This window comes from Aotus nancymaae, unplaced genomic scaffold, assembly GCF_030222135.1.
Source record: "Aotus nancymaae isolate 86718 unplaced genomic scaffold, 86718_ANA_hifiasm-v0.15.2.pri h1tg000028l, whole genome shotgun sequence".
NCBI lineage: Eukaryota > Metazoa > Chordata > Mammalia > Primates > Aotidae > Aotus > Aotus nancymaae.
In genome coordinates this window covers 15,543,601-15,570,301 of record NW_026988441.1, presented here as the reverse complement: position 1 = coordinate 15,570,301, position 26,701 = coordinate 15,543,601, and the positions used below count along the sequence as shown (strand labels likewise).

Here is a 26,701-nt window from a genome sequence, read left to right as displayed (position 1 = left end):
GCATGAAAGGTTAACCCTGGTTCAATAGGGGAGCTTCCCTGACCCAGCTCTGGGGGCCCTTGTCCTTCCTGACTGGTGGATGGCCCTGGCAACATTTGGTATTTTCCCTGGCTCTGCCCCAATATCAATCCCTCCACCCATAACAGAGTCCTCAGAGCGGTGAGGACTCTTACATTTTTTTTTTTGAGACGGAGTTTCGCTCTTGTCACCCAGGCTGGAGTGCAATGGCGTGATCTCGGCTCACCGCAACCTCCGCCTCCTGGGTTCAGGCAATTCTCCTGCCTCAGCCTCCTGAGCAGCTGGGATTACAGGCATGCACCACCACGCCCAGCTAATTTTTTGTAATTTTAGTAGAGACGGGGTTTCACCATGTTGACCAGGATGGTCTCGATCTCTTGACCTCGTGACCCACCCGCCTCGGCCTCCCAAAGTGTTGGGATTACAGGCGTGAGCCACCGTGCCCGGCGGTGTATCCATTTAATAGAACGCCTATGCATCCTTCAAAACCTGCCTTAATGTCACTTCCATCAGGAAGCCCTCCCAGATTTCTTCACCACCCCCAGAGTGTATGACTCCCTCCCCACTGCCAGGCTCCCAGGTATCTTGGGCCATTCAGCACACCTTCCTCTGATCCTCACACTCAGGCCCTTCTCCCCCAATAGTGTGTGAGCGCCTTGATGCCAGAGACCATCTTCCTTTCATCTTTGTAGCCTCAGTACCAAGGGCCATTGTAAGCACAGCGCAGATTTCATGGAGTGGCTGAATGATTTGTTTTGCTGTGTGAACACCTGTATTGAGTCAATACTGGCGACCTTCGGTCATGAGCATGCCCCTTGACCCAGATTCCTGCAGGAGCCCGCATATAGGGGCCCTGCTGGCTAGGACTAGGGATGGGGGCGGGGTGGAGAGTTCAAGGGTAGGCGGGGTCTAGGATGTAAGTCCCAAGGGTGTGGGGTCAGCAGGGCGGCTTCTCATGCTCTCTGGTCCAGGAGGAGTGATTCTCCATCTGGCAGGCCCAGCTGCGGTGCTGGGACAGGGATGAGGGCAGAGGCCACCGGAGGAGAGAGGGAGGCTGGGGGCAGAGCTCGGCAAAGCCCATGGTAACCCCGGGAGGAAAAACAGTCACACAGTGTTATTGTTACAGAACCATTAAATACAACTTATACACAAGCCGGGGCAGTGTCCAGGGAGGGGGGCAGGGAGAGTGGGAGACGGTCAGGGGTGAGCAGTCCGGGCCGGGTCCTGGAGGGGGCTGAGGCTGCCGTCGTGGGAGGGGCTGGGCTGGCGGAGGCCGGGCTGCCTGTGGAGGCCGTGAAGCTTTGCCAGCAGCTCCTGGATGAAGTCCTGAGGACAGGGTGGGGAAGCTGAGAACATGGGAGTGGCGGGGGCACCCCCTGCCCCTGTCCAGCCCAGTCCCTGACCTGGGTGCCTCCTCCTGTTCTCTGATTGTGGGGTGGGGGGACTTAGGGGTGGAGGCTATAGACACAGAGAAGAGTGAACCAGGAGAAAGAGACAGAGATGGAGAAAGAGCAATAGGAGGGGTGGAGAGAAAGAGCTAGGAGGCTCATGCCCATAATCCCAGCACTTTGGGAGGCCGAGGTGGACGGATCACAGGGTCAGGAGATTGAGACCATCCTGGCTAACATGGTGAACTGTCTCCACCAAAAATACAAAAAATTAGCTGGGCGCGGTGGCATGTGCCTGTAAACCCAGCTACTGCAGAGTCTGAAGCAGGAGAATCGCTTGAACCCAGGACTCGGCAGTTACACTGAGCCAAGATCGCACCACTGCACTCTAGCCTGGATGACAGAGCGAGACTCTGTCTCAAATTAAAAAAAAAAGTCAGCCAGGCAAGATGGCTCATGCCTGTAATCCCAGCACTATGGAGGCTGAGGTGGGTGGATCACCTGAGGTCAGGAGTTTGAAACCATCCTGACCAATACGATGAAACCCCATCTCTACTAAAAATACAAAAATTAGCTGGGCTTGGTGGCGGGTGCCTGTAATCCCAGCTACTCAGGAGGCTGAGGCAGGGAATTGCTTGAACCCAGAAAGCAGAGATAGCAGTGAGCCGAGTTCATGCCATTGCACTCCAGCCTGGGTGACAGAGCTAGACTCTGTCTCAAAAAAACAAAAAAGAAAGAAAGAAAGAGCTAGGAAGAGAGAGAGCCAAGGAGACAGGGACGGGGGGAGGGGAGAAACAGACAGAGAGAAACAGAGAGACTTGTAGAGATAGAGACAGCGAGAGACACAGGGACAGAGAAAGACACAGAGGCCCCCAGAGATAGATCCAGGGCAGACAGACACACAATGACATTTGTCCCTCAGGCTGTCCAGAGCTGGCTGGAGAAACATGAATATTTTTCCCTTTTAAAGCAGGGGAGGAAGTGGGAGGGGTTGGGCAGCTCAGCGTCAGGGCCTGGGAGGATGGAGGGGCCCCCAGAGGTAGAGAAGGGAGCCCGGGGTGGTGGAGGCAGTAACGGGAGAGGGACAGAAGGAGACTGAGCCCGAAGGCTGGCGGCGGAAGGATGGGCACAGGAGAGGCAGAAACCAGGCGGATGGGGGAGGGCGGAACGGAGCCCCCTCAGCAGATGGGGGAGAGGGAGAGAGACGAGGAGGACAAAAGACACCCCTGGAGACCAGAAAGAGCTGTGGGGGGGACGGGGGTTCCCCAGAGATCCTTCTGCCTGTCCCAGGCATGGCCAGCTCCTTCCCCCTCCCCCATCACAGTACTTGGGGCCAGAAAAGGGCCGGTAATGGGGGAGAGAAAACTCACCTCGATGGGGCTCCTACAGGACTTCAGGAGTCCCTAAAACCCCCAACCAAAAATAAATAAATAAATAAATAAATGAAATGACTAACACCTCCTCCCCTCCAGCCCCTTCACTTTCCCAAAAATTCCCAGCAGCAAGACAAATGGAAGTCAAACTCCAGGGTGGACTGCCCACCAAGCTTCCAGAGAGGAACAGAGCCTGAGGGGCATGCGGAGCGACTCAGGGAAGGGGTGAGTCACTGGATCCAGTGGTCACACGAGAGGGCCAGGAGGTCACACGGCACTTCCCTCCTCTAAAAAGGTGTCAGCCATAGCAAGGACATGGCTGCCAAACTGCCTGGGTTGGCCGCCCAGCTCTGCTCCTTCTGAGCTGTGTGATGCTGGGCAAGGGAGTCAACCTCTCTGGGCCTCATTTGCCTCATCTGGAAAATGGCGCTAACACCAGCGCCTGCTTCGGAGGGTTCTGTGAGGATGAAATCAGTGGGTGGATGTGTGTAAGACCGTTGTACCAGCACCCGGCATCCAGTGAGCACTCAGTAAACATGGGAACTATTGCTCTTATTTTTAGGGATGTGCGAAGTGGGGGGCTTGGGGACAGTCCCCACCCCACCTACCTGGATCTTCCGTCTTCTCTCCTCTTCACTCTCTAACTCCAGCAATTCGTCGATGTTGACCTCATCGGGCATGTCTGCCTCCTAGGGTCAGGGAGGGAGCCGTGCTTAGGGTCCCCTTCCCTCCCTCCCTCGCCTTTGTCCAGGGCTCTGCAGGAGCCCCACCGGCCCCAGGGCCCAGCTGGCGGGTTCTGGAGCATTAATGTGGCAGTCAGGGACAGCACTGCCAAGGCGGGACATCTGGGTGGGGGGGAGGGGTGGCAGATGGGCTGATGGAGCCCTGGGGCCCTGTACCAGCCCCAAGCCTGGGCCCTTGGGCCCCGGGAGCCTCGGGGCTGGCACGGGGCTCTCGCCTTGGCTCCGGTTCCCACAGAGGAAAACAGGCCTGGTGGAGCCCTGGAATGTCAGATTCTGGGATTCAGTAGAGGGGCTGGCTTCTGCCCTTTCAAGGAAAAGTCTTACTTAGCGCTAGGTGCGGGGGAGGAGAGGCTGGCAAACAGCAGCCAGCTGGGGCGGCCCCTTCCCCCAGGGGACAGGAAGGGAGGGGAGGGGTTGGGACAGCCCCTCGGGGGCCAAAATGCAGTCTGGTGAGACCAGAGGGAAGACCACTGAGGACCCCCAAGGTGGGTGGGTGGGATGAATCAGAAGCTCAACTCGGCTGCTAAGAGTGGGTGCTTAGTGTGGCCTCTGCAGGCAGCGGCCCAAGCGCAGGCCGGCTCAGTGCCCCTGCCGGGAACACAACCCAGCTGTCCCCAGCTGTTGAGGCAAGAGGTTAGGAATCCTTTCCTCCCCAACCCAAAGTCCGGCTGTCGGCTTCAGGGCTGGAGGGTCCTGGTTCATGTGTGGTGAAGCCGCTTCAGCAAGGACACAGGTGTGTGAGTCTCTGCCAGGGCCACTGCCTGATGCCAAGGGCCCGGGGCTGGCTGAGGATGCAGAGGGACCCAGCAGTGTGCGGTGGCTTCGTATAGGGAGCTATAGTCCTGCAGGTGTGAGGTGTGAGCCTCATCATGTGTCCTCAGCCAGCTGTAGGGCCCCCCAACCAAGAATGACCTCAGAGATGCCACCTGCTGCTAGTGACCACACTTGTTCACCTGTGTGGGCCCAGGTGTGAGCCTGAGAACAGAGGGACTGCGTGTCCCTGTGGGAGAAGGGCCATGCCTTCCACCATTGTTGTACTGTGAAAAGGACGACTCCTGGGTCCTGTGTACACTGTAGGTACACAAGTCACAGAAGGCCGGTGCAATGGCTCACGCTTATAAATAATCCTGACAGTTTGGGAGGCCAGGAAGAGAGAATTGCTTGAGCCCAGGAGTTCAAGACCAGCCTGGGCAACATAGTGAGGTCCCATCTCTTTTTTTTTTTTTTTTTTGAGACAGAGTCTTGCTCTATCACCCAGGCTAGAGTGCAGTGGCGTGATCTCGGCTCACTGCAACCTCCACCTCCCAGGTTCAAACGATTCTCCTGCCTCAGCCTCCCAAGTAGCTGGGATTACAAGCACCCACCATCATGCTGGGCTAATTTTCGTATTTTTAGTAGCGACGGGGTTTCGCCACGTTGGCCAGGCTGGTCTTGAAATCCTGACCTCAAGTGATCTGCCTGCCTCAGCCTCACAAAGTGCGGGGATTACAGGCTCGAGCCACTGCATGCAGCCAGCCAGCCCCATCTCTAAGGAAAAGAAAAAAGAGGGGCCGGGCGAGGTGGCTCATGCCTGTAATCCCAGCACTTTGGAAGGCCGCGGCAGGCGGATCACAAGGTCAGGAGTTCGAGACCAGCCTGGCCAACATGGTGAAACTGAAAATACAAAAAATTAGCTGAGCATGGTGGTGCGTGTCTGTAATCCCAGCTACTTGGAGGCTGAGGCAGGAGAATTGCTTGAACCCTGCAGGCGGAGGCTGCAGTGAGCCGAGATCATGTCACTACACTCTAGCCTGGGTGACAGAGCGACAGAGTGAGACTCTGTGTCAAAAAAAAAAAAAAAGGAAAAGAAAAAAGAAGTCACTGAAAGTGTGATTCAAGCAGAGACTCAAGTGACGAAGTAGCTGCGTCTGTCAATCCGTGCGCTCCTGTGTGCCTGTGGGCAGCGCTGGGCTCTGCATTGTATGTCTACCTGTGCCTACAGTTTACGCAGTTTTATGTCTGAGTGTAGTTACAAATTCTGTTGGTTTTTGTTTGTTTATGAGATGTCTTGCTCTCTTGCCCAGGCTGGAGTGCAGTGGTGCAACCTTGGCCTCCTGGGCTCAAGCAGTCCTCCCATCTCAGTCTCCCGAGGAGCAGAGATTACAAGTGCATGACACCACACCCCACTAAGTTGTATTTTTGGTAGACAGGTTTTCGCCATATTGCCCAGGCTGCTCTTGAACTCCTGACGTCAAGCAGTCCTCCTGCCTTGGCCTCACAAAGTGCTGAGGTTGCAGGCGTGAGCCACTGTGCTGGGCCAGTTTCTGATTTTCTGTCTGTGAGTGGCTGAGGGTCTGTGCCTATGCCTGTAGGTGGTCACAGTTTTTCCTTTAGGAGGGAACGGAGGGCTGTAACCGGAGTCATTTCGTGTTTGAGTGGAGTTTGCTGCATCTGCCTACAGCTGTGGCCCACGCCGCTGTGTCTATGGGTGGCTGTGGCTGTAGCATATGCTGATTTGTGGGTGACCCCCCTCCAGCCCCACGCACTTGCGTCCTTGTGAGTTTGTGCATGGCTGTTGCTTCTGGGCTGAGTGGCTATAGCTTCCTTCACTATGCACGGCTGTGTCTGCCGTTGCTTCCTTTGCCTGGGTCTCTGTGTGGCTGTATCTCCTGTCACCATGTCTATGTTTGGCTTTACGACATCCCCCTTCCCCCACTCTTGCTCCAGACGTGGTGGTTTCATCTCAATTTAGTCTCTTCTCTCCCCTAGGTTAACCCCCGGCCCTTCCCAGGCGTTTGGACACATCTCTGGAGACCCAGGAGTTTGTGTGTTTCTGTGTGTGTGTCCACAAGCTCAATGCTGTGGGGCACGGACGGCCAGGCCAGTGAGTGCCCAGCCTGGGGCACTCGTCTCCTTGTGCAGACCAGGCTGCCTGTGCACCAGCGAGCGTGCACCGAGACCCCAACGGTGTGGGGTCTCCGCGCCCGGGTTCGATCTGTCCCTCCCTCCCCGGGCTCACCATGCCGCGGTAAAGCTCTTCCAGGCGCCCGTCGATCCACTTCTCCACGTCCAGCCGCCGCTGCAGCTCCCGCCGGTCATACTTGACGGTGACGCGCGCGTGCCGCTTCTGCAGCCCCCCAGGACTGCCCCCCGGCCCGCGGGCCCGCGACGGAGACTGCAGCTTGCTCAGCACGCGCTTGCCCAGCCGCTGAGCTGCCATCGCGCTGCTGGCCCCGGCCCGGCCCCGCTCTGTGCGCCTTCGCCTCGCGCCCCGGGTGCTTCTTACGGGCCGGGGCGTGGCTGGCCGGCGGGGGGGGGGCGGGGGCTCGGCGGGAGGTCGGCCCCGCCCCGGTCGCCCTGGGCCTCAGTTTCCCTGTCTGCTTCGCGAGGGCAGGCCGCTGCGCCGGCTTGAAGCCTGCAGTCGTGCCGGGTTCAGGTATGCGCGGGGTCCCAGAGCCCTGGGCGGGTCCCGGCGTAGGGGGTTCCCGGGCTTGGATCCTGGGTGGGGGGCAGGGGGCGGGGGGCCAGGACAGACACTCGGGACCCGGCCTGTCTGCTCCCTCTGGCGGCCGCGGGGGGCGGTGCGGGAGTGGCTGAGCCGCCGTCGCTGTAGAAGGTGGAGCGTCATTTGTTGCTTCGTTGATTCATTCACTCAACCATCCGTTTGTTCATTCACTCACTCATTCCATTCAACGAATATTTTGTTTTTGTTTTTGTTTTTTGAGTCGGAGTCTCTCTCTGTCGCCCAGGCTGGAGTACAGTGGCGCGATCTCGGCTCCCTGCAACTTCCCCGCGTTCAAGCGATTCTCCCCGGAGTAGCTGGGATTACAGGGATGCGCCACGCCCGGCTAATTTTTGTATTTTTAGTAGAGAAAGGGTTTCGCCATGTTGGCCAGGCTGGTCTCGAACTTCTGAGCTCAGGTGATCCACCACGCCTTGGCCTCCCAAAGTGCCGGGATTACGGGTGTGAGCCACCTTGCCCGGCCCCATTCAACAAATATCTGTTAAGTATCCATTGTGTATCAGCCACTGCTCTAGGCCCCAGGAGTAGAGCAGGGAACAAAACAGACAAGCCCAGTCCCACGGAGTTGACAGTTGTGGCTGGGACAGATGAGAAACACGGTGAGCACAGTATTATACTGTTTATTATGAGTGCTTTAGAGAAATATAAAGCAGAAAAGGAGAAATGGAGTGAGGGTGGGGTTGCAATTTTAGCCAGGGTGGCCAGGGAAGTCCCTTACCTCAAAACAGGCTTCCCACTGCTAATTATGAGCAGCAAGAATTACACTTTAAAATTTGTTGGTTTTTTTTTTTTTTGAGATGGAATTTCACTCTTGTCGCCCAGGTTAGAGTGCAGTGGCAGGATCTGGGCTCACCGCAACCTCTGCCTCCTGGGTTCAAGCAATTCTCCTGCCTCAGCCCCCCGAGTAGCTGGGATTACACACATGTGCCACCACATCCAGCTAATTTTGTTTTTTTTAGTAGAGATGGGGTTTCTCCATGTTGGTCAGGCTGGTCTTGAACTCCAAACCTCAGGTGATCCGCCTGCCTCAGCCTCCCAAAGTGCTGGGATTACATGAGCCACCGTGCCTGACCTATACTTTAAAATTTAAACGTGGCTGGGCGCAGTGGCTCACGCATGTAATCCCCCAGCACTTTGGGAGGCCGAGGCAAGTAGATCATGAGGTTAGGAGTTCAAGACCAGCCTGGCCAACATGGTGAAACCCTGTCTCTACTAAAAATTTAAAAAAAAAATTAGCCAGGCATGGTGGTGCGTGCCTGTAATTCTAGCCACTGGAGAGGCTGAGGCAAGATAATTGGTTGAACCCAGGAGGTGGAGGTTGCAGTGAGCCAAGATCAGGTTGCTGCACTCCAGCCTGGGGACAGAGTGAGACTCTGTCTCAAAAAAAAAAAAAAAATTGTAGAGACAGGGTCTCCCTGTGTTGCCTAGGCTGTTCGCCAATTCCTGGGCTCAAGTGATCTTCCCACCTCGGCCTCCCAAGGTGCTGGGATTATAGGTGTGAGCCACCTCAACCCACCAACCAGCCAAAATGTAAAACTTTTGAGTTTCAAAGAACATCATCAAGAAAGTGAAGAGACGACCCATAGAATGGGAGAAAAAAAATGGCAAATCATATAACTCATAAGGTGCTGGGATGAGCCACCACACCTGGCCAAACCGTACGCTTTAAAAAGGTGAGTTGGGGCTGGGCGCAGTGGTTTATGCCTGTAATCTCAGCACTTTGGGAGGCCGAGGCAGGTGGATCACTTGAGGTCAGGAGTTCATGACCAGCCTGACCAACATTGCAAAACCCTGTCTGTACCAAAAATGCAAAAATTAGAGGAGTGTGCTGGTGTGTGCCTGTAATCCCAGTTACTCGGGAGGCTAAGGTAGGAGAATTGCTTGAACCTGAAAGGCAGAGGTTGCAGTGAGCTGAGATTGTGCCACTGCACTCCAGCCTGGGCGACAGAATGAGACTCTGTCCCCAAAATAAATAAATACATAAATAGATAATACAAATTAAAAAAATAAAAGGGTGAGTTGTATGGTATGTGAGTTATATCTCAATAAAGCTATTTTATTTAAAAATTTAAAACAGGCCAGGTGCTGTGGCTCAGCACTTTGGGAGGCCGAGGCAGGTGGATCATCTGAGGTCAGGAGTTGGAGACCATCCTGGCCAATACAGCGAAATCACATCTCCACTAAAAATGAAAAAAAAAAAAAAAAAAAATTTAGCCAAGCATGGTTGTGCACCCTTGTAATCCCAGCTACTCGGGAGGCTGAGGTGGGAGAATTGCTTGAACCCAGGAGATGGAGGCTGAAGTGAGCTGAGATCACAGCACTGCACTCCAGCCTGGGTGACAGAGCAAGACCCTGTCTCAAAAAAATAAAAATAAACAAAAAACAACTATCCATAGCTCCCCATAGACCTCATCCTAAAGGCCAAATTCCTTGGTTTAGCAGTCCTAGCTGTGCCAGGGACAGTCCTATTTCAGCACCTTTCACTCGAAGTCCCTCTGTCAGGAAAGCGCTTCCCTGGAATGTCCGCAGAGCTCACTCCTTCACTCCCTCCAGCGCCCCCTGTTCAGTGAGTTCTTTCCTGGCCGTGCTATCTCACAGTGCACCTCTCACGCCTCTCACCCAGTTCTGTTTTATACATAACACTTACCACTTTCTAACATTTTACGTATATAAATATATTTTCTTTCTTTTTTTTATTTTTTTGAGATGAAATCTCAATTTGTTGCTCAGGCTGGAGTGCAGTAACACGATCTCGGCATACTGTAATCTCTGCCTCCCAGGTTCAAGGGATTCTCCTGTCTCAGCCTCCTGAGTAGCTGAGACTACAGGCACATATCACCATACCCAGCTAATTTTTTTTTTTTTTGAGACAGAGTTTCGCTGTCACCAGGCTGGAGTGCAGTGGGGCGATCTCGGCTCACTGCAACTTCCACCTCCTGGGTTTGAGCAATTCCCCTGCCTCAGCCTCCCAAGTAGATGGGATTACAGGTGTGCACCACCATGCCCAGCTAATTTTTTTTTTTTTTTTTTTTTTTTTTTTTTGTTATTTTAGTAGAGACAGGGTTTCGCCATGTTGGCCAGGATGGGCTCCATCTCCTGACCTCGTGATCCACTCACCTCAGCCTCCCAAAGTGCTGGGATTACAGGCGTGAGCCACTATACCTAGCCATGTTCTTGCATTTTAATAATAGGTTAGAAATAAAAACAGTAGCACAATGATTATAAACATGAGGAAACTATTCTGTCACTCTACATACTCCTTTCGAGTTTTTGTGTTTAAAGTTCAAAACGGCTGGGTGTGGTGGCTCACACCTGTAATAGCAGAATCACTTAAGCCCAGGAGTTGGAGAGCAGCCTGGGCAACAAAGTGAGACACTGTGCCATACACACACACACACACACACACACACCCAGAAAGCCAGGTGCGGTGGCTCACGCCTGTAATCCCAGCACTTTGGAAGGCTGAGGTGGGCGGATCAGGAGGTCAGGAGATCAAGACTATCCTTGCCAACATGGTGAAACCCCATCTCTACTAAAATACAAAAAAAAAAAAATGGTATGAACTTTGAGGTGTAATATTTTTATTTGGCAAGAGCAAATTTTCTTTTTTTGAGATGGAGTCTCACTCTGTCGCCAGGCTGGAGTGCAGTGGTGCAATCTCGGCTCACTGCAACCTCTGCTTCCTGGGTTCAAGGGATTCTCTTGCCTCAGCCTCCAGAGTAGCTGGGATTACAGGCACGTGCCATCACACCCAACTAATTTTTTGTATTTTTAGTAGAGAGGGGGTTTCACCATGTTGGCCAGGATAGTCTTGATCTCCTGACCTCGTGATCTGCCTGCCTTAATCTCCCAAAGTGCTGGGATTACAGGCGTGAGCCACTGTGCCTGGCTGTAAATTTTCTTTTTTTTGAGATGGGGTATACTCTGTCACTCAGGTTGGAGTGCAGTGGCACAATCCAGCTCACTGCAGTCTCCACCTCCCAGGCTCAAATGATTCTCCCACCTCAGCCTCCCGAATGGCTAGGACAGGCATGCGCCACCAAGCTCAGCCAATTTTTTCTATTTTTGGTAGAGAAGGGGTTTAGCTATGTTGTCCAGGCTGGTCTTGAACTCCTGGGCTCAAATGAATTACAAGCCTCCCGAAGTGCTGGGATTATAGGCATGGGCCACCTACCCAGCGAGCAAGTGCAAATTTTCATTCATACTGGATTTGAGTAGTATCTTTAAAATCGAAATTTATTTGGCCGGGGGTGGTGGCTCACGCCTGTAATCCAAGCACTTTGGAGGCCAAGGCGGGAGGATCACCTGAGGTTGGGAGTTCAAGACCAGCCTGACCAACATGGTGAAACCCCGTCTTTAAAAAAAATAAATAAGTATAATAAAATAAATAAATAAATTTAAAAAAAAAAAAAAAAAAAAGAAATTTATTTGATCAATTGTTAATTGTTTTAAAACTAAAAAGCAGGCTCCCTCCCACCAAAAGACCAAAAAAAGAAATACAACAATGATTCTTACATGACTATTACTGAAATTATTATGAGGCCAGGCGTGGTGGCTCATGCCTGTAATCCCAACACTTTGGGAGACCAAGGCGGGTGGATCATCTGAGGTCGGGAGTTCGAGACCAGCCTGACCAACATGAAGAAACGCCGTCTCTACTAAAAATATAAAAATCAGCTGGGCCTGGTGGTGCATGCCTGTAATCCCAGCTCCTCGGGAGGCTGAGGCAGGAGAATTGTCTGAACCCGGGAGACAGATGTTGTAGTGGGTGGAGATCACGCCACTGCACTCTAGCCTGGGCAACAAGAATGAAACTCTGTCTCGAAAATAAAATAACAAAAAATTAAATAAAATAAAATAAAGAAGAGGCCTCTGCCTTCTTCCAAGCCTCAACGGCTCAACACATTCTTCTCTGTCTTCATGCTCGGGCCTGGGTTTGGTGGGCCTGAGTGGCAGTGGGGGATTCAGGTGCTGGGAGACAGCTTTGGCCTCGCATTCAGACTCCACCTTGAGTCCATGACCTCACCGCAAGCTTAAACTTCCACTGTGTAAGGTAAACACCATTTTGACAACTCAGTTGAGGCTCTTCATGTATTATTATGCTAGGAGGGAGGCTGAAGAGTGGGCGTGGCCCTGGCTCCTGAACACACTGTTCTCTTTCCTGCCTGAAGACCTCTGCATTTGCTGTTCCTGATGCTTGGGATGTTTGTCCCTTGGCCTTTATCATCCTTCAGAGTTCATTATCAAAGCCACCCCTCCCAGAGCCCTTCCTCCACCACCCAGTTTAAAGGGTCTCCTGCTATTTTCCATGCCAGCCTGTACAGCACTGTTAAAGTGTTCTCAGGCCAGGTGTGGTGGTTCATGCCTGTAATACACTTTTGGAAGGATGAGACAGGAGGATCCCTTGAAGCCAGGAGTTTGAGACTAGCCTGGGAAACAGCAAGACACCTACCTCCATAAAAAAAATTTAAAAATTAGCTGGATGTGGTGGCTCACATCTGTAGTCCCAGCTACTTGGGAGGCTGAAGTGGGAGGATCCCTCAAGCCCAGAAGGTCAAGGCTGCAGTGAGCCGAGATCGTGCCATTGCACTCCAGCCTGGGCAACAAGAGCAAAATTTGGTCTCAAAAACAAACAAACAAAAAATAATAAAAGTGTCTTATTTATTTTAGAGATGGGGTCTCACTATGTTGCCCAGGAAGGAGTGCAGTGGCTATTCACAGGTGCAATCCCACTACTGATCAGCACAGGAGTTTTGACCTGCTCGGTTTCCAACCTGGGCCAGTTCACCCCTCCTTAGGCAACCTGGTGGTCCCCTGCTCCAGGGAGGTCACCATATTAATGCTGAACTTAGTGTGGACACCTGATCGGCATAGCGCACTACAGCCCGGAGCTCCTGGGCTCAAGTGATCCTCCAGCCTCAGCCTCCTGAGTAGCTGGGACTACAGGCACGCGCCACGGCACCGGGCAAGTGTTTTCAATAATAATGCATTTATTTGGATTACCTTGTTGGCTATCCTCTACTCGTGTGCCTGTACCACTTAATTCCCCTTTCTAGAGTCTGCTCACATAATTCCTCTTCCAAGAAGCCCTCTTTGACTCCCAGGCTTGGTCAGGTGTCTCCTCTCGTATTCCCCAGGGGCTTCCTTCCTCTCAAGTCTTTTGCTGCCCGTTGCTAAGTATTTGTCTCCCTATCTGCCCTGAGAACCTTGGAGCCAAGGCCCGGGGCTGTTACTTTTACATGGGCCTATCACCTCCTCCAGGAAGCCCTCCTTGGCCCTTTCTCACGCTGGATGGTAAAAGTGACTGGACTCCCTTCATGCCCTGCGCCTCCAGCGTCCCAGCCTCTGATCCCTCAGCGTGGCTCTCCTCCATCACAGCTTTCATCACTTTGCGCGAAGCTTCTGCTGTCCTGCTTGGTGACTCAGGGACCAGTCTGGCATGGCCACCGCTGGATCCCCAGCATTTAGCCCCGGAGCAGCAGTGCAGTGAACTCCGAATTCAGGAAGGGATTCACAGGAAAGCAGAAGCGAGGCCAGCAGAAAAACCACAGGCTTCCAAGAAACCCGTGTCTGCCTCCCCCACCTCCCACCCTGAGGCCAGTCCAAGAGCGAAGGCCCTCCTCGGACGTCGTCACCCAGCCCACGGACAGGGTGGCAGGTGCTCAGCGGGCGCGCGGCGGGACCGGCGAGGCTCTGTTGGGGGCGAGGCTCGCGCAAGCCCCGCCTCTTCCCCGGCGCCAGGGGCGGGCCCAGGTGCGCCCGGGTTGTGGGAGCGGCCGTGCAGGTGCCTGCCCTCTGCGCCTGCGCCCTGCACGCCCCACCTCGCCAGGTGCGCCCCGCCTCCTGCCTGCTCGGCCACCTTCGGGAGCCTCTTCCAGGCGTCCGCCATTGGCTCTGGCGACCCCCGCGCGTTGGGAGGTGTGGCGGGGCTCTGAACGCGCGGAGGGGCGTTGAGTGTCGCAGGCGGCGAAGGCGCGAGTGAGGAGCAGACCCAGGCATCGCGCGCGGAGAAGGTCGGGTGTCTCCTCACGGAAGGTCCGGAAAGGCGGCTTCCGGGGGCTTCGGCACCTGGCGGACCCTCCCAGAGCGCCTGCACCTGAAGGCGAGGCGCTCCAGTGCGCGTGCGCGGCGAGGGGCTTCCGGCACCTGATCGCGAGACCCCAACGGCTGGCGCTCGGCGGCGTCGCCTGAGCGTCTCGGCGGAGCGGGCCATGGCGCAGCTGTGCGGGCCGAGGCGAGGCCGGGCGCTCCTTGTCCTGCTGGCATCGCTGCTCCTCTCCGGGGTCCTGGCGGCCGACGGAGAACGCGGCATCCACGGTGAGGGTCGGGGAGGCTGGAGGCGGGTCGCAGGGGGCAGGAGCTAGGGGGCCAACGGGGATCCGAGCGGGGAGAATTGGCGGGGGAGGAAACGAGGGGCGACTTGATGGAGTTCAGGGGGTGTGGTGGAGCCAGCCCTGGCAGATTGAGCCTTGAGACGAGGTTTGGAAGCTCTCGAGAGCGGAGACGGGCGGAGGAGCGAGGGTCAGGAGAGTTTCCTTCGGGTGAAGGAAGGTATTGACCAAGAAGGTGTGGCATTGACCCTTCCTGTGGCAGGAAGGGGGTGACGAACTGAAGACCAGCCTCCTCCTGGCGGTGGAAAGTTCCATGGCCAAAGCCCGGGGAGAGGGTGGGGGTTGGATTGGGTGACCTGGTGGCCGTTTTAGACTCAGGGGAAACGCCCCCCTCACCCCTGCCTCTTTGGAGACTGAACAAGAGCCTCCCTCAAAGCTTTTGTAGTTGAGTTGCGGTAAAGTAGGTGCCCGAGGAGGAAGAAGAAAGGACGCAAGTGTGGGGAAGAAGCAGCTCTGCTAAGGCGCGAGAGAGTGTTGGCACTGAGCAGCTGGGGTTGGGTTCTTTGAATTGGTCCTTAGAAGTCGGTGGCGGATAAGGTGATTTAAACCTCTACACTATGAAGGAAATGTGGCCTGAAAGGTCTCTTTGAACAAGTGTTGTTATAACCTTAACTGCCTCTGACAAGCACCAGCGGGTTTTGAAAAGAGCTCTCTTGAAAGAAGAATTCGTTGATTCAGCAAAACTTACTGAGGCCCTGCTACGTGCCAGGCACTGGCGCCGGTGGTAACAGTTAACTCAGACGAGCTGGGTTCCTGCATTCACAGAGCTAGTATTCCAGTGGGAGAGGCAGAGCTAGGGAACGTTTAGAGAGCACTTGCCACGAGATTAAGTTACTGAGAAGTAAATGAATGAGCGAAGTACACCAACAGGGTGACGTAAGTTGATGGGGCGGCTTTAGCAGAGGTGGTCAGGGGATGTCTCTCTGAGGAGGGTGACATCTGAGCTCTAACATGAAGAATGAGGAGGCAATAGCCACACAGAGACCTGGGGGACCAGCGTCCAGTTACAGGCAATGGAGTACAAAGGCCTTGAGGCTGGAACAAGCCGGGTTGGGTTCAAGGAAAAGACAGAGCCAGCCTGGATAGAACAGGCTTGAGGGAGGGGAGGACTGGAGGATGATGGGAGGTGGAAGAGGTCGGCCAGAGCCAGGTGCCCTAAGGCTTTATAGAAAGGTACCGGATGCGAAGAGAAAGCAGTCTGGATTCAGGACTAGACCTATTAAAAATCAGAAGGCCAAGGCCGGGCGCGGTGTCTCATGCCTGTAATCCCTTCACTTTGGGAAGCCAAGACGGGCGAATCACCTGAGGTCAGGAGTTCGAGACCACCCTGGCCAACATGGTGAAACACCATCTCTACTAAAAATACAAAGTAGTAGCCAGACGTGGTGGCGGGCGCCTGTAATCCCAGCTACTCAGGAGGCTGAGGCAGGAGAAATGCTTGAACCCAGGACGTGGATGTTGCAGTGAGCCGAGATGGCACCACTGCATTCCAGCCTGGGCACCAAGAGTGAAACTCTGTCCCCTGCCAAAAAAAAAGAAAACAAGAAAGCCGGGCGCGATGGCTCGTGCCTGTAATCCCAGCACTTTGGGAGGCTGAGGCAGGCAGATCACTTGAGGCCAGAAATTCAGGACCAGCTTAGGCAACATGGTGAAACCCCATCTCTACCAAAAATTAGCTGGCTGTGGTGGTGCGCACCTGTAGTCCCGGCTATTCTAGAGGCTGAGGCAGGAGAATCGCTTGAGATCATGCCACTGCACTCCAACCTGAGCAACAGAGCAAGACTCCTTCTCAAGAGAGAAAAAAAAGAGAGCAGGATATGTGGGCACCAAGTCATCACCTGTAGTAACTTCTGGGGAGTGGTTAATTTCCCTATGAAGGTTAATTTCCCAGGCAGAAGGAAAAATTGAATTGGTGGGGAGAGGCTGGGCTGTAGGTGACTGGGAGTCAGGAATGCAGACGTTGACCATTCTTGCAATCAGAACCAGAATTTTGGCAGCACAGCCCTGCTGGACTTTTTCAGGTGAAGTAATTATGTTAGGATATACCTTCCAGTTACCTGGCCTCTTGCTACCTCTGGTGCTTACTCTGAGCTTGGATGTGCCCTTTAACCTTTAAAACAGCCGGGTGCGGTGGTGAAGTTATGCGCTTTGTCCGAGGTCACTTGACAGTAGTAATTGACAAAGCCAGGTCTCACTGCAGAGGCCTTCTCTGTTCAGAGTGGCCTCCCTGACTGCTGCCACCGGCTGGACCTACTGACCTTTCAGAAGTACTAGTGTCTGACTGGGTGAACTCATGCCCTCACTTATCACAAGTTCTGTTTGTTTGAAAGCTTGAACAGCTTAATCTGAGGCAGGAGGCAGTTTGATTTTTTTTTTCTCCCTCCCTCCTGATTGCTTCCTCCTGCAGCTCCGTGCTGCCAGTTGAGTGTGGTGGTGAGGAAGGAGGGAGCAGAGAATGTGTGAGGGAGTGAGGATGGGGGTAGGTCAAGGAATTTGTTCTGTGTGGAGACCTGAGGGGGCAGAGGGCCGAGGTGGTAGGGCCAGTAGATTGTTGGAGTTGAGGTCCTGAAGGGAATGGAGCAGACAGGATGCGGTGGGTAGTGAGTGAGATGCATGAGAGGGAGGTTCTGAAGAGGTGGCAGTTACTGAGGTAGGTCTAGATGTGACCCTGAGAGGGAGAGCGGTGAGGGTGGGTTGAGATCAGCTGGAGGTCTTGGGACCAAAAGGCCAGAGGACCATCTACCTGGATGTAGAAATCTCCAAGAATGATAAGAGCAGCCGGAGAGGTGGCAGGCCGGGAGTTAAAGTTAGGAAGAAAGGAATAGTTGTCTGGGTTGGCAGATAATGTACGAGGCGGGGTAGTGAATGATTTACTCTGATAATGAGAGTTTCCCAGCTGGGGGTTTTGGGGAGGCTGGAGAGAGAAACAGTCCAGAAGCAGCTCCCAGAAGCAAGGAGACTTCCCCACTTGGAAGGGCCCCAGGAGGTGTCCTCAGGGGAGATTCCAGTTAAGTAAGAGGGTGGCAGCAATGTTCAGAGGAGAGATTGAAGACATAGAAGATTGGCTGAAGACCAGTCCTGAGTACCACCAAAGGGCCCAGGAGTTGGGGGAGGGGAGATGAGGACAAAGGAGGCCCCACTGCCACCCTGTGAGAGTGAGGGTTCACTCGGGTCAGGGCTTCTTGTGTTTAGCATCATGTGGTCTATGATTGATGTGTTGATGGGGCTCTGAGTAGTGAGGGCAGGTGGGAAGGGACAGGTGGACGGCCGCACACGGCCCAGCAAAGAGTGTCCTGACTCCAATCTCTGCAGACAGAGGTGGGGGGGAAGCTGAGCTTGTGTCAGGTGAGAAAGCTCCCCGGTCTAGCGATAGGGACAGTTACAGTCTGCAGTGGAAAGCACGCAGAGATTATAAACTGGCCACTCCCAGGAAGCTTCACACAGCTTTTATGTGACTTGTACATTCTCCAGAATTGGGAGGTTTTGCGGCTGGGCACGGTGGCTCACGCCTGTAATCCCAGCACTTTGGGAGGCTGAGGCGGGCGGATCACCTGAGGTTGGGAGTTCAAGACCAGCCTGACTAACATGGAGAAACCTCGTCTCTAAAAAAGTAAAAGAAAAAAAAAATGTAGGTTTTGGCTTTGTCTGAAAGACATGAAGATGTAATGGAATGGGACCAGAACACAGGCCTGTTTTCCTGCCCAGCAGTCCCGGGCTGGAGCTGAGTGCCTCTTTCAGGCAGGACATATACCACTCCCCAGCCTGTAGATACTCACTCAGCCGGCCTCGTCTCAGCTGCTGCCTGCCCTCTATCTCTGTAGGCCTTTGGCTTGTGACCCCTACCTTAAAAGTATGCTCCATTTAGTAAAAGGTAGGCAATACCTAACAGTTCTTTATAAATTGCACATTACAGTGAAAGAGAGAGAGAGAGAGAGAGAGAGAGAGAGAGAGAGAGAGAGAGAGAGAGAGAGAGAGAGAGAGAGAATGTGTATATGCATGTGTGTGCGTGTTATGGCTGTTAGGGGAAATCCTTTTATCAGGTAGCCGCAAATAAACATGATTTTTTTTCCTTTTCCCACCCACGTGGTAAATCCTGGTATTTGGAGGGTCCTGAAATGTATAACGTTGATCAACACAAGGCCAGATAATGTATTTCCTCCTCAGAATAGAAACTGAAAAGGTCCTTTAGGAGTGGTCAGTTAAGTGTAGTTCGTGCTGCTAGTAACTTTGTGCCTGGCCCTGGGCATCAGAACCTGTGTTAATGGTTACTTGGCTCAGGGTCCTTTGTTGATTCTTCTTGGGAATTTCCACTGGAGGCAAGTAGGGCAACACTCACTTGAGAACCTCTCCTGCACTTTCTTTTTTTTTTTGAGACGTCTGCTCTGTTGCCCAGGCTGGAGTGCAGTGGCACGATCTCGGCTCACTGCAACCTCTGCCTCCCGGGTTCAAGCGATTCTCCAGCCTCAGCCTCCCGAGTAACTGGGACTACAGATGTGTGCCACCACGCCCAACTAATTTTTGTATTTTTAGTAGAGGCAGGGTTTCACCATGTTGGTCAGGCTGGTCTCCTCCTGACCTCGTGATCCGCCTGCTTTGGTCTCCTAAAGTTCTGGGATTAGGTGTGAGCCACCACGCCTGGCCCTCTCTTGCATTTTCAAGTGATTTTTGAAATCCATGGACCTCTTGGGTTAATTACAATGTCTCCAGAACCTTAACTAATAGGTTAGCTTTCCAGCACACTCCATAAACATGTTATTAGTTGCCACCCTTTCTTTCCTTTCCTCCTCACCCCCATAGTTGTGACGCTGGTGGTCAGAGATAAGATGACAGAAGAGCTGAAGTAAAGCTGGTGTTGGCCTTCAGCTGGGAATTCTCTAAAGCAGCGTCTCACATTATTCTTAACCCTCCGTAGAAAGGGAGCTTGTCCTGCTTGCAGGCAAGGCAGTTTGGTTCCAGGGTAGTTTGAAATCTTATTCACTGATACAGTCAGCAGATGTTTATTGAGCACCCACCAATTGCCAGGCACCGTTTCTAGCTCTCAGAATAGAGCACTGAACAAAACAGACCCCTCCCCCATCCATGGCGGGCGTGTCATAATAAGAGGAAGACAGTACAATAAATGAACACATCGAGTGTATGTCTGGTGGTGAGTGTCAGGGTTGGTGTACTTAGCACTAAAAATGGGGTTCCTGGCCAGGCACAGTGGCTCATGCCTGCAATCCCAGCACTTTGGGAGGCCGAGGCGAGTGGCTTACCTGAGGTCGAGCGTTCGAGACCAACCTGACCAACGTGGAGTAACCCTGCTCTACTAAAAATACAAAAATTGGCCAGACGTGGTGGTGCGTGCCTGTAGTCCCAGCTACTCGGGAGGCTGAGGCAGGAGAATTGCTTGAACCCAGGAGGTGGAGATTGCAGTGAGCCGCGATTGCACCGTTGCACTCCAGCCTGAGCAACAAGAGTGAGACTCTGTCTCAAAAAAAATAAAGGAAAATTTGGTTCCTAAAGAAGGTTGAGGGTCTTGCCTTTAGATGTCTGTGGGAGAGTGACCCCTTTCCACCAGAAATACTGCATTGCCCTGGTCAGTATTTGAGAGCTCAGCCTGCGATGGAGAAAGCACAGTTCTCCTCTTTCACCCTGCTTCCCAGCCTTTTGCTCATTTTACCCGTCACCAGCCATTTGCAGTACACATGCAGAGCTTCTGTTTGCTGTGTCTGGAGGCTGACGGGGGAGGCTGAATGAGGGATGATAAGCCCGTGGCTCATGTGAGGCAGGAGACAGCCCAGCAGGAGTAATGCTGACGTGGCTTCATTCACCTCAGGAGGCCTTGGCCCACTGGACGTGCTAATGTGGCCGTTAGAGTGTGGGTTCTGATGTCTCACAAGATCCTTCTTACAAGTGTCATTTCACGGGTTGTTTCTGGCAACATCTTTCTGAACAGTCCCTGAAAAGAAGTGCTGATGTTGATGCTGAGGCCCAGGAACTTTGGAGTTTATTTACTTTTATTTTTATTTTCCTTGGCATGATGAAGTATGAGCTAGAGTTTAGTTACTTTGAAGTGCTTTTAATAATTAGAAGCCATTTTAGAAATTAGGGCAGAAATTCACATGTTTTACACACACCTGTTGGAAGATGGAGCTCACAGTGATTCCTGACTGGGCCCAGGGTCCATGGCTTCAGAAGTCCCTTAATCTGAAGTCCTTAAATTTTATGTGCTATTGCTGGGCACAGTGGCTCACGCCTTTGATCCCAATGCTTTGGGAGACTGAGGCAAGTGGATTGCTTGAGCTCAGGAGTTTCAACGTGGTGAAACCAAAAATACAAAAAACTAATCAGCCTGTAATCCCAGCTACATGGGAGGATGAGGTGGGAGAATTGCTTGAGCCCAGGAGGTGGAGGTTGCAGTGAGCTGAGATCATGCCATTGCACTCCAGCCTGGGCAACAGAGTGAGACCCTATCTCAAAAAAATTTTGTATGTGATAGTTTGTATCCCAGGGACTGTCATTTAGAGTCTATGGCGTGTTCTTGAAGGGGTGGAGGAAAAAAGGATACTACAATAGCTTGTGACCTTTTGAAGGGCTGCTCTACATGAGTAGATATATCTAGTATGTCTGTGGTATTAAAACTTCATGGGCAATTAGGAAAAACATGTCCAAAAGTCTCCTTGCAGGGATGGTAGTAATGAAAAAAGGCTGAGAAATGCCACTCTAGAGTGAGGGTCTGAGAGCTTTCCTCAGTCTGAAAATGGTCCATGATTTGCAGAAGGTGAAGGATGCCTGAGTGTGAATTAACAGTGGATGGGTCCTTGGAAGACTTTGAAACTGCTTGTTTCCTTCCCTGTTAATCAGACGGGCTGCCTGGGCTCTTGTTTTGGATTGAGGTGAGGGTAGACTTAATAGTCCTGTTTCAGAGCTGAATTTGGAGTGACAGCAGGCAAAAATAGAGATGGCTTGCATTGTGCTGATAGTTTGTGAAATGTGATTTTTTTTTTTTTTTTTTTTTTTGAGATAGAGTCTTGCTCTGTCGCCCAGGCTCTGGAGTGCAGTGGTGCAATTTCAGCTCAATGCAACCTCCACCTCCCAGGTTCAAGCGATTCTCCTGCCTCAGCCTCCTGAGTAACTGGGATTGTGCCACCACACCCGGCTCTTTGTTTTTGTATTTTCATTAGAGACGAAGGTTTTACCTTGTTGGCCTGGGTGATCTTGAACTCCTGATCTTGGGTGATGCACCCGCCTTGGCTTCCCAAAGTGCTGGGATTACAGGCGCGAGCCACAGTTCCCGGCCTGAAATGTAAACTTTGATATCTAAATATTTTATATAGAAAATGCCAAGATTTTATATCTGAAACACCAAGATTTTATGAGCCTTGTAACTTAAGTTGGATTTGTAATTGTAAATGTTCTTTCCTCATAAATACCTGGGTTGTTTTTTGAAAGGTTGTGAATTACTTGTCTCAATAATGAAAAATTCCAGACACCCAACCCTACAGAATATGGTTAGTTGGTAGCTCTCTGTACTGGAAACAGAAGCACTCAAATATGTAGAACCTAGCCAGCTAACCAAAGTAGGTAGATTTATAGATCACCTTAAAATAAGGCTGATTGGCCGGGTGTGGTGGCTCACACTTGTAATACCAGCTCTTTGGGAGACCAAGGTGGGTGGATCAGGAGGTCAGGAGTTCAAGACCAGCCTGGCCAAGATAGTGAAAACCCCATCTCTATTAAAAATACAAAAATTAGCTGGGCGCGGTGGCAGGCACTTGTAATCACAGTTAGGAGGCTGAGGCAGGAGAATTACTTGAATCCAGGGCGTTTGAGGTGGCAGTGAGCCAAGATCATGCCACTGCACTCCAGCCTGGGTGACAGAGTGAGACTTCGTCTCTAAATAAATAAATAAATAAATGAGGCTGATTGCACAATAAATACCACCTTTGGAATTTGGCTTGGTAGAATTGAAATAAGGTTCAGTACCTCCTGTCATTCAGTACCTCTTTTCTCCAACTCCTGACTTCAGGTGATCTGCCTTGGCCTCCCAGCGTGCTGGGATTACAGGCCACTGTGCCTGGCCTCAGTACCTCTTTTTAAGATGCTCTCATTCATTCCTTGGTGAAAAGATACTTGAAGTGCAAGTGGGTATGGAAAGCACGGTGGGTTTGTGTTGGTTCATTTATTTTGGTGTTTCTTTTTTCCACCAGTCCCTCCCTCTGGCTTTCTGCCTCCCAGCCCAGCATATGCTGATCTTGTAGCCCTATAGGACTTTGATCCTTGTGGTGGTTTGCCATTGTCTTCCTCTAGGTGAAGATAAGAAATCATTGGTTTTTATGGTTTGATGATTCCCATGAAAAAAGAAAAAAAAATCATTGGTTTGGCTTGAGGTTGTACTTCTGACCTTCTCTGTATGCTCTTCCTCCTTTTCCTCTCTGGTTGGACTTACTAGTGAAATGTGTCATTCTGTTTATCTTTATTCTGACTGTCTCTATTTTATTAGTCCTGTCTTCTTCGTAAAAAATATAATCATAGGCCGGGCTCTGTGGCTCATGCCTGTAATCCTAGCACTTCGGGAGGCTGAGGCAGGCGGATCATTTGAGCCCAGGAGTTTGAGACCAGCCTGGGCAACATGGTGAAACCTTGTCTCTACAAAAAATACAAAGATTAGCCAGTTATGGTGGCACACGCCTGTAGTGCCAGCTACTTGGAGGCTGAGGTGGGAGGATCACTTGAGCACAGGTGGAGGCTGCTGTGAGTCAAGATTATACCACTGTAATCTAGCCTGGGCGACTGGGCAAGACCCTGTCTCTTTTTTCTCTCTCTCTTTTTTTTTCTCTCTTGTGTCTGTCACACAATACCCACTTTCTGTTTTGCTAAGAAAGAAGTGTTTAATTGTGTTAACAGTTTCTTTCCCACAGAGGAATGCCACAACTGCTACCGTAAGAACAGCTGCAGACCAGTAGCTGTGGAAGACCCTGTCTCAAAAACAAAAACAAAACTTTTATGCCAAATACTGTTTTAAGCACTTATAATGGATTAAAAACTCCTTTAATCTTCATAACACTCTTTTGTTTTTGCTTTTTTTTGAGATGGAGTCTCGCTCTGTTGCCCAGGCTGGAGTGCAGTGGCTCACTGCAACCTCTGCCTCCCAGTTTCAAGCGATTCTCCTGCCTTAGCCTCCCAAGTAGCTGGGATTAGAGGGGCATGCCACCACGCCCAGCTAATTTTTTTTTTTTTTTTTTTTAATTTTTAGTAGAGACAGAGTTTCACTATGTTGGCCAGGCTGGTCTTGAACTCCTGACCTCAAGTGATCCACCCACCTCAGCCTCCTAAAGTGCTGGGAATACAGGTGTGAGTCATCACACACGGCTCTTTTTTTTTTTTTTTTTCTTTGTAGATAGTCTTGCTCTGTTGCTCAGGCTGGAGTGCAGTGGTGCGATCTTGGCTCACTGCAACCTTTGCCTCCCAGGTTCAAGCAGTTCTCCTGCCTCAGGTGCACACTGCCATGCCTGGCTAATTTTTTTTATTTTAGTAGAGACGGGGTTTTCACCATGTTGCCCAGGATGGTCTTGAACTCAGGCTATCCGACTGCCTCGGCCTCCCAAAGTGCTAGGATTACAGGCATGAGCCATCGCACCCAGACCACAGCACTTGTATGTTGGTACTGTGCGTCAGAGAAAAACTTCCCGTTTGCATTGCTTTCATGAAATGAATCTGCAAGCACATGAACTTGATCTCCATGGGGCCTGTGGAGGGAAAGCCGACTGAGTCTTGGCGCTTTATTATTCAGAAGTCAATTGAAGTTACAGTGAGCAAATGCCATTTCCCAGACAAGCAATTGGCAAGATAGCCTCAAAATTAATGGTACATTCCACAGCAGGAAACTGGGGCTGGAGAGAGAGGTCAGAAAAGGGGACTCTGTTAACAAACTTGCCAGAAACATTTTATTCTAACTAGCTCCAGAGCAGGCATAAATCATGTGCAGACACACCTTCACTCCTGCTTGGGCTGAGGTCTATTTATAATGTCCTCAAGATAGTTGTCTGGCTAACATTCCCAGTCTTTCACCTTAACCCAAAGGGACATGATGGCTTCATAATCAGAGCTTTGCCTTATCTTCCTAAGCCTCTAAAATCTGCATGATTAAAAAAAATTTTTTTGCCGGGCGCGGTGGCTCAAGCCTGTAATCCCAGCACTTTGGGAGGCCGAGGCGGGTGGATCACGAGGTCAAGAGATCGAGACCATCCTGGTCAACATTGTGAAACCCCGTCTCTACTAATACAAAAAAAATTAGCTGGGCATGGTGGCGCGTGCCTGTAATCCCAGCTACTCAGGAAGCTGAGGCAGGAGAATTGCCTGAACCCAGGAGGCGGAGGTTGCGGTGAGCCGAGATCGCGCCATTGCACTCCAGCCTGGGTAACGAGAGCGAAACTCCGTCTCAAAAAAAAAAAAAAAAAAAAAAAAAAAAAAAAAAAAAAAAATTTTTAACTTAATTAATTTTTTTTAAGAGATGGGCGTTATCTCTCACTCTGTTGCCCAAGCTGAATTGCAGGGATGCATCCATAGCTCACTGCAGCCTTGAACACCAAGGCTCAAGCAGTCCTCCCATATCAGCCTCCTGAGTAGCTGGGATTACAGGTGTGAGCCACTGTGCCTGGTAAAAAATCTGCATGATTTTTAAAATTAGTCATACCTGAATCAGAGAATATGGGGCTTACTGAATTACAGAACATGGGGTTTATTCATTGTTTATTGCATGTGTTATTGTTACCTGTTATGAAGGAGGAAAAAAGCACAGAGGAAAGCCACCCCAGGTAGCACAACTGGCTTGTGCGAAGCAGCCAGGGATTTATGTGCTCACAGGTCCTTCGCTGGAACAGCTCAGGTTGCAGGCTCTTTCCTCTAATCTGCCCTACACACTTTACAAGTGACTCTTGCTTATTGCGTCACTCCCCTATACCAAAGCATTTATTTGGTCATTTCCTTTGCACCTTGTATGGCTTAAAGCCCTTTGAATTGAGGGTGTGATTATAATCTTATACCTTCTGTAATTTTTCTCTCTTCATGTGAGTTTTGTGGCTCCAGCTTAATTGCAAAACCCTGGAGGGCAAGAACTATATCTCCAGTCAGTGGGCCCAGTTTACTCTGGACAATTCCAATTCATGCTACTATTATGTCCCAGGGTAGCCATTGAGAATACCTCCTTCCATTGTATCTGGGGCTCAAGCAGTCCACCCATCTTGACCGCCCCAAGTGCTGGGATTACAGGGGTACATCACCATGCCGGGCCCTTTTTTGTTATTGTTTGAGATAGGGTCTTGCTTTGTTGCCCAGGCTGGAGTACAGTGGCACGATCATGGCTTACTGCAGCCTCCACCTCCTAGGCTCAAGCGATCCTTCCACCTTAGCCCCCCCTTAGTAGCTGGCACTACTGATACATGCCACCATGTCCAGCTAATTTTTTAAAAAATTTTTTGTAGAGATGAAGTTTCACTGGGTTGCCCCGGCTGGTCTCAAACTCCTAGCTTCAAGCCATCGTCCCACTTCAGCCTCTCGGAAGTGCTGGGATTACAGGTGTGAGGCACCAAGCCCTGCCTAAGTTTTTTAACTGAAAAATTTAAGCCAACACGAAGGACCATATTTTAGTACCCAGATAAAACCACTGTTGACCCTTAAAGAAAATAACAATAATGCATTCACAATATTAGAATACTGAAACTAGGCCAGACACTGTGGCTCACACTTGTAATCCCAACACTTTGGGAGGCTTAGCCAGGTGGCTCACCTGAGGTCAGGAATTTGAGACCAGCCTGACCAACATGATGAAATCCCATCTGTACCAAAAATACAAAAACTTAGCCAGGCATGGTGGCACGTGCCTGTAATCCCAGCTACTTGGGAGGCTGAGGCAGGAGAATCGCTTGAACCAGGGAGGCAGAAGTGGCAGTGAGCCAAGACTGCGCCATTGCACTTTAGCCTGGGCAACAAGAGCGAAACTCCGTCTCAAAAAAAAAAACAAAAAAAAACCGAAACTGTTCTAAGTGATGCAGATGGAAAAGAAGAAGTGTTCTTCCTGTGTCAGGGCAGTGAGGATATAGAAAATCTCTGTACTGTTCTCTTAATTTTGTTGCAAACCTAGACCTGCTCTAAAAAAATAATTTTGGGCTGGGTGGCTAACGTCTGTAATCCCAGCACTTTGGGAGGCCGAGGTGGGAGGATCATGAGGTCAGAAGTTCAAGACCAGCTTGACCAACATGGTGAAACCCTGTCTCTACTAAAAAATGCCAAAAAAAATTAGCCA

At 51.4% G+C, this 26,701-nt stretch overlaps 2 protein-coding genes and 1 non-coding gene across 4 annotated transcripts in view; 1 reads left to right on the top strand and 2 right to left on the bottom strand.

The window, feature by feature from the left end:
• Positions 1–484: 484 nt before the first annotated feature.
• Positions 485–6,756, bottom strand: PPP1R14A (protein phosphatase 1 regulatory inhibitor subunit 14A). Of its 2 annotated transcripts, XM_012436312.2 has the most exons (4): positions 6,521–6,756; positions 3,388–3,468; positions 2,777–2,809; positions 497–1,344 (listed from the first exon to the last, which is right to left on the bottom strand). In XM_012436312.2, the coding sequence occupies exons 1-4, from the start codon at positions 6,719–6,721 to the stop codon at positions 1,216–1,218; spliced, it is 444 nt and encodes a 147-aa protein (XP_012291735.1). In that variant the 5' UTR covers positions 6,722–6,756; the 3' UTR covers positions 497–1,215. The 2 variants fall into 2 exon arrangements, with proteins under 2 accessions (XP_012291742.1, XP_012291735.1); XM_012436319.2 differs by lacking the exon at positions 3,388–3,468 and having other exon boundaries at positions 485–1,344.
• Positions 6,757–13,908: 7,152 nt separating this feature from the next.
• Positions 13,909–26,701, top strand: part of SPINT2 (serine peptidase inhibitor, Kunitz type 2) — a 31,284-nt gene continuing 18,491 nt past the window's right edge. Inside the window, exon 1 of the mRNA XM_012436291.2 lies at positions 13,909–14,341. Within this exon, the coding sequence (XP_012291714.2) occupies positions 14,236–14,341 (106 nt within the window). The 5' untranslated portion in view covers positions 13,909–14,235. The remainder of the gene's footprint in view (positions 14,342–26,701) is intronic.
• Positions 23,239–23,371, bottom strand: LOC135276868 (small nucleolar RNA SNORA41). Its single transcript, XR_010344422.1, has one exon. It is a non-coding gene; the product is annotated as a small nucleolar RNA SNORA41 (small nucleolar RNA).

Coding starts and splice junctions, on each gene's coding strand:
- PPP1R14A (XM_012436312.2), bottom strand. CDS start 6,721: ATGGCAGCTCAGCGGCTGGGCAAGCGCGTGCTGAGCAAGCTGCAGTCT. Junction 3,469..6,520: donor AAGAGCTTTACCGCGGCATG/GTGAGCCCGGGG, acceptor CCCTGACCCTAG/GAGGCAGACATGCCCGATGA. Junction 1,345..2,776: donor CCTGTAGGAGCCCCATCGAG/GTGAGTTTTCTC, acceptor CCCTGTCCTCAG/GACTTCATCCAGGAGCTGCT.